Here is a 13,039-nt window from a genome sequence, read left to right as displayed (position 1 = left end):
TTAAACAATGAGCTTGCGAAGGTACGCACTGCTTCTCTCTACCTCACTAAGTTAGCTGGAGTTTGGTGGCGTCGTAAACATGCGGAAATGAAAAGAGGCATTTGCACTATCTCTTCATGGGAACAATTCAAGAATGAGCTAATGAGGCAATTCTATCCAAAAAATGTGGCATATGAAGCACGTTTGAGGATGAGGGAGTTGAAGCACACCCACTCTATCCGGGATTATGTCCAAGAATTCTCCGGATTAATGCTTCAAATCCCTAACATGAGTGATGATGACTTGCTCTTTAACTTCACAGTTGGGCTTAAGCAGTGGGCACAATTAGAACTACAACGAAGAGGCGTCAAGGATATCTCCACTGCACTCACCGTGGGCGAGACATTGGTGGAATACACTAAGCCGGAAGCTTCTAACTTGGAGTCCACCAAGGAGGGTCAAGGCAAAGGTGGGGGAGCCACATGCGCCAAAGAATGGAAGGATTCTAAGGCTTCAAGGTACAGAGAAGGTAGAAGTAAGTCACCAACGGGCAAAGATTGGAAGAAAGAGGCGAATAAAGAAAGCAAGCCCAAAAACAACTGCTTCATCTGCGATGGGCCACATTGGGCGCGCGATTGCCCAAAGAGAAAGAGTCTTAGTGCAATGCTGGAAAAGCAAGAAAGGGAAGAGCAGGCTTGCATGAGATCTCTGCAGCTGCTTGGTACCATCGAAGCGAAGCCTACTACATCAACCCAATGGGACAAGGGTTTGATGTATGTAGCGGGCAAGATCAATGGGAAGGCGACCCAAGTCATGGTAGACACTGGGGTTTCCCACAACTTCATCAAGGCGGAAGAGGCCAAGCGGCTTGGTCTAAGACTTGACAGGGGTCAAGCATTAATGAAGACAGTAAACGCCAAGGCAAAACCCGTGGAGGGCCTGGCTTGAGAGGTTGAGCTGCACCTTGGTGGATGGCGCGGAAAAGTGAACTTCTCAATAGCATCACTCGATGACTATGATGTGGTGCTAGGGATGGAGTTCTTGCGAGAGTTCAACGTGGCAATGTTGCCTCGCGACAACAAAATGTGCATCATGGAGGGTGGGCCTTACATGGTGCCAATGGCGAGTAAGGAGAATACTACACTCCAACTCCTATCAGCTATTGAGTTGGGGGCAGACAAAGACAAGGTAGAAGGCGCTACCAAAAAGATGATAAGCAGGCAAGCGGCCAAGAAGGTTCTCTCCACAACGCAAGTCAAGGAAGACTCAAAGAAGGGAGAGACTACCTATCAAACTATCCTCCAAGGCAAAAGAGGAGCGAGACCTAAGAGACTTCCACCAAGGAAAAAGGTGGATCACAAAAAGAAGAAAAAGCAAGGCGTCTAGACACGTTATCAAGCACAAATGGCAAGTGTAACTCCCTATGGCAAGGAGGCAAGAAGATTTTGCAAGGAAGGCGCGACGAGGGCGTCGCCGCATTGGGTGGGAGAGAATGTCATGGACCGAGAAATCCTAATGTTGTCCTCACTAGAAAGCGTTGGAAACCAAAGGAGATTGCTAGAACTCTCTAGAGAATGACTAGAAGAAGGGAGGCTAATAGAAGAATCTAGAACTCTCTAGAGCAGTCAAGGGAATGAGAAAGCCTTGGGAGATTGTAGAGCATGCTGGAAGCTTCTAGAACTCCCTAGAGTTTTGTAAATACTTGTACATAATTGTAGAGTTATGTAGACTCTTCTAGACATGTACATGCTAGAATAGTCCTAGAATACTCTAGCTAGGGGAAGTGTCTAGAACACTCGCCAACATAGTAATTCTAGAGCAATCTTTGTAAGGCTATATAAAGGGGAGGGCCTCATTTGCCCAAACCACCCAAGTAGATCCAAACCACCAAGTGTAATCACAAGCATTCAAGCAATACAAAGCTAGCATTCTCCAAGAGTTCTCTCCAAGTTCTCTAAAGTCTCTCTTGTGTGCGCAAACTTCTCCTAGCTCCCTTCCACAAAAGGCTTACTTAGGTGCAAGCAACTGTCATGTACCGACTCATTAGGGATGCGAGTTCTACACCAAGCACCTTGCAAGCGCATTAATTTGTGAGCGGCGAGGCAGGCAGGGTAGATCCCTATCGCATCTCCTGGGTTGGTCCTTGGGCATAATGCACGGGGGTACGCAGTACCACTCGTGGAGCCGGCTTCTCGGGAGGATGACAAGCGCCCAGTCCGTGACAAGTGGTATCAGAGCCAGCCTAGGGACACTGTGATGGGGACGGTACGTGGGACTTACACCAAGCACCTTCATTGTGGGGTCCGCACCAAGGGTGGTGTCCGCGCGGGGTGGGTTTCCCGTGGGTAGGAGAACGGACAAGCATGGGGGCAGGCAGGGTAATGTCCCCCTGACGAGGGCGTCAAGGACTGGCGATGGTAGCATGTCACGTACCGACTCATTAGGGATGCGAGTTCTACACCAAGCACCTTGCAAGCGCATTAATTTGTGAGCGGCAAGGCAGGCAGGATAGATCCCTATCACATCTCCTGGGTTGGTCCTTGGACATAATGCACGGGGGTACGCAGTACCAATCGTGGAACCGGCTTCTCGGAAGGATGACAAGCGCCCAGTCCGTGACACAAGGCATGCTACAAGCATCTAAGGCCGCACGGTTGGCTTGGAAAGACTGAGGGTTGGTTCAGAAGATCCAAGGCCGTGACACTAGGCACACTAAATGCGTTTTTGCTGCCATTTCGTGTGTTTGATCAAAATCACTTCTCTCTCTCCGTCTTTTCATTTTTGCATCTTCGTCTTCGTGCAAGCTTTCTCTCTCTAACTTTCTCTAATCCTCCTATTGCTTCAAGCTCTAAAGCTCTTTGCAATCACCGTCGTTCACCTCCTCCAGCAAGGTTTTTGCTGATCCTTTCCGTTTGCTACCATCATTTGACTCCGGCGTACTCAACACCGGCTTCATTTTTCTTCGGTGAGTCACTATTTCCTCCTTTATCAGTCTGTGTTTTTTTTGTACCTTGTACTTTTTTCTTACTTTTTGAAACAATGTAAGCTTTAATTTGGCTGACATGCCATTTTTGTAATCTAAACAATCATTCTTCAATGTCAAGCCGAGGTGCCTTCTTTCCTTATTAGAATGCATATACAACTTTTTTCCCTTTCAAGTGCTTTGAATGTTTCTCTTCTTTTTACTCTTACATGATTCTATACTTAGAATAATTTGTATGCCTTCAATGTACACCTTAACTGTGCAACCTCCTCGGGGTGGAATACCTCGGTTAAACCATTATCGATTTATTTCGACAAGTACATAGGTACTTCTTTTCAATACAACCTTGGCTTAACTTGTAAATTTTTCTTAAAAATTTCAACAAGTGTTTAAACCAATCTTCCTTTAACATAACCTCGGATTCACTTCAACTTGTAAATTTTTTTTAAAAATTTCAACAAGTGTTAAACATGACCTCAGTTTAACTTCAACTTGTAAATTTTTCTTAAATTTCATCAAGTGTTAAACATGACCTCAGTTTAACTTCAACTTGTAAATTTTTCTTTAAAATTTCAACAAGTGTTAAACCGATCTTGGCTTGAAAATTCCAACTCCCAAGCATCATTCTCCAGCTCTCTGCCCCTTAATGTGAACTTAAGTTCTACTTGGGTTCTCATTAGGCATGTGGCTCTGACCTCGTTGCCAAAGTCTATATTTAAACAGAGACTAACCGGTGTTCTCAACCTTGGTTCTTCTATTAATCTTACCCAAGTGCACTTAGTTTCAATCTGTGTTTGACTTTGCCGAAATGGCAAGTCCAGATTAATTCAACTTAGTTCAACTCTATTATATACAAGTAGAAACTCTATCATATAATAGGTCTAAGTTATTCGTCATGTTTCAATCAGAAACATCACAAACTTAGTTCAACTCTATTATATGCAAGTAGGAACTCTGCTATATAATAAGTCTAAGTTATTCGTCATGTTTCAATCAGAAATATCGCCAACTTAGTTCAACTCTATTACATACAAGTAGGAACTCTGCCATATAATAAGTCTAAGTTATTCATCATGTTTTAATCAGAAACATCGCCATAGGACTGGTCAATCCTATCGCACAGATTTCAAATTCACAAAAATCAAACTAGCACTTTATTATTACTTCAGCCGATATGCCCCATTGTCGGCAACCGAGATGATTCTATTTGGGCCAAGTTTGGCCTCCCTATTATCTTTTTTATTGCCGACAACCTTTCTCAGGATGAAGTCCCTAACCCTGAACTCTCTTAGGCTGACCTTCTTGTTCTAAACCCTAGCAAATTGTTTGTTGGTATGCCCCCAGCAGAATTGATGTTCTCTCGCACATTGCAAGTGGATTTTAACAACATTTTCACGCTTTTTTACATAAGCTTCAGCTTCCTTTTGCATGTAAGGCCAAAAGAATCCCTGCGATATTGCTCTACGGGCAAGGGATCTGCCCCCTGTATGGCTTCCACCTACTCCTTTGTGGACCTTATATAAAAAGTCTTTAACTTAGGCTGAGCTTTTCTCTTCTCGGACTTAATCATCTAGGCTAAGATCTTGTCTCCTAGAATTTGGGATCTACTCACTTAGGTTGGAGGGATAAGTTGTGACTGCCTGTGCAACCCTTAATCCTGTCTCTTGCTTGCTGTATCCAGTGTTACCCCAGCCTCGCTTCGGCGAGCCGTTTCTCTTTTCTTGTGTTAACGCCTTTGTCCCCGGCGTGTCTTCCTCAACCCTTGCATACTTCTCTATTCTGACCATGAGTTCCTCCATACTCTTTGGCAGTGTCTTTGCCAGTGATTTTCGTAGCAGACAGTCATCTTTCAGGCCGTTCTTAAAGGACACGACCGCCACCTCTTGGTTGCATCCTGCTATTCGGTAGAACACCTTGTAATACCTCTTGGCATAAGCCCTAAGGCTTTCATCCTCACTGATTCTCAAGGCCATCAAGGAGTCCACCCTTAATGGTTGTAGTTTGTCTGTCACAAACCTGGCCACGAACATCTCGGCCAGGCCTTCCCAGGTTTTCACAGTTCCTTTCGGCAACTTGTGAAACCAATCCGATGCAATTTCCCCAAAGGACGAGAGAAACACCTTATAGAGCAACGGCTCGTTCTCGGTGTATAATGCCATCGAGTTCAGGTACAAGCCGACGTGAAAGTTCGTGTCCGACTTACCATCGTATATCTGGAATCTCGGCATGTGGAACCTTTTCAGGGCCTCAGATTTGTCCAACTCTACTGAGAACAGTGTCCTCAGCTTGACCGGAGAGGTCACCTCGGCATCTTGTCGCTTTCTCTAGAGGTAATCCCTCAGATCCTCCTTGGTTCATTCAGGAGCTCGGCTATCTCCGAATTTCAACCTCTTTGGTGCATTACTTCCAGTGTCATTGTGAGTCTCTCTGGACCTCCCTCCATTGGTCGTGTCGAAACAGAGTTCCTTCTCCTGAAGATCCCGATGTTCTTTGGTGCATGTTTCTTTTGTTCGACGTGTCTTCTGGGATTCTCCATGTCCGACCTCCCGCGAAGGCCGATGAGAATGTCCCTTGGTCTTGTCATGCTAAAGGACTGCAGGAATCGTTTTCTGCTCCCCCCTTTTTGGGCACCTTTTTTGGCCGCTGGAATCAGCGTATCTTGTAGCGGGAACGGTGGCTTCATGACGTTCTGCATCATGAAATTGACGACCGTTTGCAAGTCCGCCAATTTGTCCGCCATTCCCTTCATCTCGTCGTCCTTCCACAAGCATCTATCTTTCTATACTTGGAAGTCGTCCTCTTTATAATACCCACTCCGATCCGATTTCTTCGGTACGCCGCCCTCCTGCCCGACATCCTTTCCTCCGTGATTCTTATCACGAGTCTCTTCGTTGCAGTTGTATTCTTCGACATCAAGGTCAATATGTTTCCCACTCTTAGTAGGGGTGTCGTCCCCAACCTTCTCTTTCTGTCCATCGTTGGCCATATATTCTCCTTTCTCTCCCATAGACGGCGCCAAATTGTGTATCAATTTCCGACCACACTACCAATCAAGCACTCAGCTGGAGAATACTGGCAGAATAGATTAAGCCCGAACGACCTGTCACAAAAAGAAGAGATTCCGGCGATAGTTCGTCCATCCGGGGGCACTCCGACGGTCAAGTCAATTATCTCTCAAAGATAGCAAAAGTGCTTAACTCACTATTCAGAGCATAAAAAACATACTTTAGACCCATAGGGGTGCTTCTCTTTTATAGCCAACACTTACCTAATCCCAATAGAAGCATACCTTCAATGGACTTAGGATTACTGCTAATCTTGGACTCCTAGTAGGATTGGGATAAACTCTCTAAGAGTCTTATCTTTATCCAAACTGAAGTCTTCTCTCATTCTAAGACTCTTGTCCCTTATCCGCTTATCTCGGATTCCAGTTTCTTTACAGATAACCCCGGCCTAGCCAAGATCATCTCAGTGTCATGACCAAGACACGTAACACCTCGGCAGACACTTCGGTGTCACTTCGGTCACGTGTTGTCATTCAAAAATTATGTCCCCACAGTTATAGTATGTCTTTATGTAGATGATATACTCATCATAGGTAGTAATAATGACATGATTAAAACTATCAAGAAAATGTTGAACAAACATTTTCACATGAAAGATATAGGGATTGCTGATGTAATACTTGGTATGAAAATTATCAAAATATCAGAAGGATATGCTTTGTCACAATCACATTACATTGACAAAATATTTAACAAATTCAGCAAAAATGATGATCATCTTGCTAGAACACCTATGAATGTTAATTTGTTTCTTTCTAAGAATGTACATAAAAGTATTTCTCAATTAAAGTATGCCCAAATTATTGTAAGCTTAACGTACTTGATGAACTACACTCGCTCAGATATAGCCTATGCAGTAAGTAAATTAAATAGATATACGAGTAATCCAAGAGTAGAATACTGGAAAGCTATTATAAGGGTTCTAAGATACCTTAGATTTACTCGTAATATTGTACTAAATTATACTAGATATCCAGCAGTACTTGAAGGATATTGTGATGCAAACTGAATATCGGATACTAAAAACTCAAAATCCACCAGTGGATATGGTAGGGTAGCTGTATCTTGGAAATCTTCCAAACTGACTTTCATTGCTAGATCTACTATGGAATCAGAATTTATAGCTTTAGATAAAGCTGGGAAAGAAGCAGAATGGCTTCGTCACTTCTTTGAAGATATTCCAATATGACCAAAATCGATGCCTGCGATATGCATACATTGTGATAGTCAATCAGCAATTGGTAGAGCACAAAGTCATATGTATAACGGTAAGTCACGTTACATTCATCGTCGACATAATACCGTAAGACAACTACTCTCTAATGAAATTATTTCCATTGAATATGTGAAATCTAAAGACAACATAGCGGATCCACTAACCAAAGGGTTAACAAGAGAGTTAGTTGAGAATTCATCGGGGGAAATGGAGCCTATTAAATAATAGTTACCACAACGGCAACCCAACCTAGTTGACTTGAGATCCCAAGTTCTAAGTTCAAAGGGATAACCTAAAACTCATAAGGATCACTACGGAGTCAAACTTCTACCAATTTCTATGATGAAATAGTGATGTCTGCAACGTTTTAAGTTAAGTAATACTTTTAATAATTCTTATTTCTAGGAACACCTTGTGGAGTTTGGCGGGATATTCTTCATAAGAATCACCTATATGAGTCTGAACTTGGCCGGTTCTATGAGATTTGTGAAGAGCTATAATTCTCTAGAGCACTCATAAAAGGCTAGGTTGTTCAGGGTCAAAATGAACATTATAGTGAGAACTAAACTATGTCTGATAAATATACTGTGTGAGTTCCATTGTCTTGATTTACACAAATGGCTAAACAGTTCAAGACATTATATTCATTGGTTAACTAGTAAATCTGATAGTGTCTCACAATGGAAGGTTCAAAGCCAAAAGCTACATATCCTTTATAGAATATTTCAAATTTATGTACTCTCTGTAATCAGATCATGTTGTATTTTTTTTCCATCAAATTCCATTTATGTGAGGGATTGGTGGAAATTATGATTTTTTATAGACTTATTTTGGACCAACTTTGACTCCAAATTTGAATGGGTCCCACACGTCTTTTGGAATGGGTCTAATGAGGTAACGTGTTCCTTGCCATATGGCAAGTCACACAGTGCAAACGATTCATCAAAATCATCTATGAGTTAATGCGAAGTTAACGTCGTTTTCGAGTTCGTATTAAAGAGTAAAATGTGGGTTTCATTGAAATGATTGTTCCACAATGAAACTTTAAGAAAGTTTGTATGTGTTTATAAACTCTAGGTGGACAAACTTTGGTTGGGCCCCAAAGAGCACCTCAAGTTTGTAAAAGGGAAGAATTATGGACAAAGTGAGCCTTGGCTTAAACCATCACACAAGCGCTCACGCGAGCCGGCGGCGTTGGCAGTCCAAGCCGAGTCGAGTCGAGCTGGGTCCGGGTTATGGGTTGGGTCCTTACATTAATTTTTTAGACAAAGTTTATTTGAATTTTTTTCAAAAATTCTTATAGGAAAATTATTTTTTCTGAATGAAATTAATTCAAATTTTGCGCCAAATTTGAATTCAATTTTCTGTCCAAACAGTGCCTCCCCCGATCCAATTTCCAGCAAGTTCAAACAGATTTTTCAACCTGTTTTAATAGATTGCACAGATTCAGTTCTTCCAAATAGATTCAAACAAATTTGAATTTTTGCACCTATTCATTTCAAATATGCACCTGTTCGGCTCTACAGATTTGAATCTGTATCTGTTTAATTCAAATTGTACCTGCTCGGCTCTTCCCCACAATCACCTTCTATGTCTATAAATTCATAATCATTCCAGCATATTTTGACATCCAGAAAATTAATTCTCTTTCCGTTTTTGCTCTCTTTTCATTATTCTACATACCAGGTTTTTAGAGAAAATTCTGAGAGTATAGAACACAAGTTCTAGTTCACCGTACAGATTGTTTGGAGTACTACTACAATCTGTGTAAAGATCATAGTATCCTGGGAGAAGCCATTTATCCGTAAGCACCAAAGCAGAGCGAATATGTCTTAAGGATAGAGTGTTACAGACTCGACTTGATCATTTTTGTAGTAATTCACTTCGGTAAATAAATCATGTAAGTAGTTTATTTTTATTTGTTTGATTTGGTTTCAAGTTATTTATTTTATTTTACACAGAAAATTATTCCAACATGATAAACATGGGAGATGACCCATGCATGGAGTCTCCAAAGTTGTCGTGTAAGTTATAAATATTGGAATTGTATGGATATTGAACTTCAGTCAAAATTTAAAAATGCCATCTTGATGCCTTTTGCACTTAGTTTTTGGCGTCATACTATTTTCAAATAATATCTATTCAGGTTTGTGACATTTTTAGCATTCGTATAATGTGTGTTCTACCTATAGCTTCTTATACCTAGCAAGTTCATGAAAGACTATGGTTGCGTTTGGTAGAGATTTGTAACTATGATTTGAGAGTATTGAGTTATATTTTGAGTTTTTGAGGTTTGGAATTATGATTGTGGAAAATTTGTTTGGTTTGAGTGAGGAATTGTTGACGTGACATTTGATATTTGATACAAAAATTTACAATTCATAACCAAGCATACAACTCAAAATTATTTTAAAGCACATAAAAAAATTTTAAAAATTCAGAAAATATTTTTTTCGAATATATAAAAATTAACATATCAATTGCAAAAAAAATTCACTGTTCCGGTCAACCGACCGGACAACTGGTTAGGCCAAATTTCGAAAAAAAAATTGAAAATCGCGCTCTGTTTGACAGAGTTTTCTGTAGAGTTGTAGAAAATTAATTCCACAACTCTATCCAAACACCATATGCGAACTCAATGGTAGAAAACGAATTTGAGAATCGTTCCAAACAGAGCCTACTTTTCTCTATCTCTCTAGAAGTTCAATATAATATTTGTGTGAAAGGCTTTGTCCATACTTTTTATAACATCTCTAGGTCTAACCTAAAGAAACAGTTCAAGAAGCATAACTGGTGGCCGATTTGGGTTTCTCTTTTTTCCCTGGCAATACAAGCTTAAAAAATTATAATACAAAGACTTAAGTCCAAATAACCTCAAGAGGCATCAACCACACTTGGCTTTTTATCACTATGTTACATATATTAGTCATAATAATAAAGACATTCAAATTTTTTAAACATTGTCTATCATGTTCAGAGTAAATATGTAGAAGCTAAGGAGCAAAATTTCTTAAGCCAAAAGGTTAAATTTATCATCATGTATGCCAATATCTGAAACATAGAGTAGAGGGAAAAAATTTCAAGAATCGAGAAACATCATAGTACTTATTATGGAGTCTAAGGATGATCTGGACAATGATCCGACTGCACCTATCCAGCAAGGGACATCGGACAAAAACTGACTAGCTCCATAATCTCATGAAATTTGAAATGAAGCTTGAGGTTAAGAATAATATCCAATGCCAAATTGAAATGAACTCATGATGAAATAATGCATGCCACCAAATGCTAAAAAGCTGACCTGATTCAGGGAGTTCTTTGGAGTTTCATACTCAGCAGCTAAAAATATAAAAACCTGCAATTAGAAAATGAGATGCAAATAAAACACTAAATAAGCATCAACACAATAGAATTGAATCAATGTTTTCTTGGAATTTGCATCAGTGTTTTATTCTGCTTTCCTTTTGGATCAGAATAGTATTTTAGTTTTACCTTGAGCTGCTACACTTTTATGTAAACAAGAGGTAGAACATCTCAAAGCAACAATTTGGCTACCACAGGTTAACTGTTGCACAAAACAGAGACAAATAAAAAATATGCACAACAAGATTTTCAAAATTAAAACGATCAACTAAGAGCAAAGTGGTTTTCAAAATAAAAAATTACAACACAAAATATATATATACATATATATGTTCACATTCAACATACTAATTTGTGTGCCACATGGAGTCACTTCTTCTCAGAGTGCCTTGTCTTGAATTTGTTCTAGAGGTTCCACGGCGAACAAAGACAAGACTCGGATCCTACAGAACAAAGAAGATGAATCAAGAGATTTCAACAATTAAGAGCACCACCATCAGTCACAACCCTATCCCATTCCAATCAAAAGATTTCCGAATTCGCTTTCCTCTGAACAACTAAATTATGCACTTTGGAGTAAACAATATAGAGGTAATGGCATGAATTTTCTTACCAATTTTTTTTTCCTTCTAAGAAAAGAACACCATAGAAGGAAGAAAAGGGTAAATCTGAAATTTCACATGGATTCCAACAAAACAAAGAATTACATGGAGCATATGTAGGGAACCTTCTAGTGGAGTTTAGGGTTAAGTTGAGTCTTCATTTTATGAAATTTATAGGTTAGTATGCAGCTAGATAGCTTCCTTTTGTTATTAGGTTTTAGTAAAGTAATCTAAGGCAAATATGTTTTGAAAAAAAGAATTTGGATAACGGCTCTAGATGAAGCCTATGGATCTCATGTGTCAAGAATGTTATTGAATCATTGCATGTGATTTTATTTAGGTCCAAAATGTTTGAATGGTCAAAATTTTATAGTTTTCATGTATTAATCCTAGAAAAATTAGAAAAGGTCCAGCAACCTATAAGTATCTATGTAATAATTCTAGTCAATAGATGATTTGGATTCAGAGAATTTGTGATTGAAACTGTGCGATGAATTACAGAGACTCGAGTAATTTCCAAGGAATTCTAGACCGAATATACAAATGGTTCTTCTTTCTGCCACTAAACCAACAGGTTATTTTTCTCAGGGCACTATTTGCAGCCCCTAAACAGCACCTCTTAATTCCGAGGCCTTAGCCTATTGAGTGCCAATTAACCCTAATAACTTTGGGCGTCTGATTTTACACTTTAAAGCGACAAATTAGCAATTATCCATTTCCATTTAAAAAGACTAGAAGCTTTCTCCTACGGTCCTAATATAGCCCTAACCCTAAAATCCCACCTTCGGTTGTTGAGAAAACAGAGGAAAAAAAGAGAACCAAATAGTTTAAAAGACACAAACACACTCAGCCAAATAGTTGTATTAGTTTAATTTAGCTATGAATTCTTTGATTTCTCCGCAGCCAAACAGAGTACTGTGTTAACTCTTTTTAGTTCACTTTTTTATTTTTCCCTACAGTTTCTCGGCAACCAAACAGAGGTGAAACTAACCGGATTGTGCGCATTGGAGGACGTAATCGGCGCTGAGAAGTTCAAGATCAGAGTCAGAGACAGAGGAGGTGGCATCAAGATCAGAGTCAGAGACAGAGGAGGTGGCACCAGTAGGGGACCGGAGCTCCTTTATCAAACCTGATGAGAGTATGAAACTCAGGAGCTGACGACGATCGCTGCGATTGCGTTGAAGCAGAGATTGAGAAGCCTCCATGTTCGAGCTTCAACAGAAGAGAAGAGAGAGAGAGAGAGAGAGAGAGAGAGAGAGAGAGAGAGATCGTGCGACGGTGTGATGACGATGCGAAAGAGATCGTGGAAGGAGAAGGGCAAAGGCGTGGGGAAGAAAGAGGCAGAGAGTCGAGACACACACCAGCTTTCCAAGTATAGGCAATTTGGCCTAAAACGTGAGTGGGGTCTGATAACCTGTTCCGTTTTGTACTAATTGGTCCTTAATATGAATATGATTATATATTTAATGTAATTTTATGCGTTATTATATGAAAATATATGACTTTAAATTTCTATCTATTCACTATAAGAATACCTATTTGATTATCTACTTTGAAAATCAAATTGAAGGCCATATCGGCCACAGAAACTGAAATTAATTGCGCCTTTGTGATTAGCGTAATTTTTAGAGCCTACGGTGAAATTTAATTGAAAATTGATTCAGATCAGATTAAATTGATTTAATCAAAGAATTATTGCCCAATTATTTTATAATAAAATAATGTGTTGAGTGGGAACTTATAAGGGGCCTTTATACACTCAATTTCTCTCCTTAGCTTCATTTGGCTGATTATAAACTCTAAGAAAAGGGAAAGGGGTCGGCTAGAGAGA

At 39.9% G+C, this 13,039-nt stretch overlaps 1 protein-coding gene and 1 long non-coding RNA gene across 9 annotated transcripts; one reads left to right on the top strand and one right to left on the bottom strand.

Annotated features, from left to right (window-relative positions):
• Positions 1 to 6,609: 6,609 nt before the first annotated feature.
• LOC145801305 (uncharacterized) lies at positions 6,610 to 12,624 on the bottom strand. Of its 8 annotated transcripts, XR_014342573.1 has the most exons (5): positions 12,200 to 12,337; positions 10,955 to 11,049; positions 10,736 to 10,808; positions 10,545 to 10,598; positions 6,610 to 7,229 (listed from the first exon to the last, which is right to left on the bottom strand). XR_014342573.1 is itself a non-coding variant. In XM_082892267.1 (4 exons), exons 1-4 carry the CDS (start codon positions 12,272 to 12,274, stop codon positions 7,146 to 7,148), a joined length of 270 nt encoding a protein of 89 aa, XP_082748393.1. In that variant the 5' UTR covers positions 12,275 to 12,337; the 3' UTR covers positions 7,027 to 7,145. The 8 variants fall into 8 exon arrangements, 2 of the variants coding, with proteins under 2 accessions (XP_082748393.1, XP_082748392.1); XR_014342577.1 differs by lacking the exon at positions 10,955 to 11,049 and having other exon boundaries at positions 12,200 to 12,605; XM_082892267.1 differs by lacking the exon at positions 10,955 to 11,049 and having other exon boundaries at positions 7,027 to 7,229; positions 10,545 to 10,582.
• LOC145801306 (uncharacterized) lies at positions 12,149 to 12,428 on the top strand. Its single transcript, XR_014342578.1, has 2 exons — positions 12,149 to 12,267; positions 12,301 to 12,428. It is a non-coding gene; the product is annotated as an uncharacterized LOC145801306 (long non-coding RNA).
• Positions 12,625 to 13,039: the final 415 nt, after the last annotated feature.

Source organism: Camellia sinensis, chromosome 10 (assembly GCF_055761805.1).
Source record: "Camellia sinensis isolate YWXY chromosome 10, ASM5576180v1, whole genome shotgun sequence".
In the NCBI taxonomy this organism is placed as follows: Eukaryota; Viridiplantae; Streptophyta; class Magnoliopsida; order Ericales; family Theaceae; genus Camellia; species Camellia sinensis.
The sequence above is the reverse complement of the archived record's forward strand: the minus strand, read 5'-3'. Positions and strand labels throughout refer to the sequence as shown.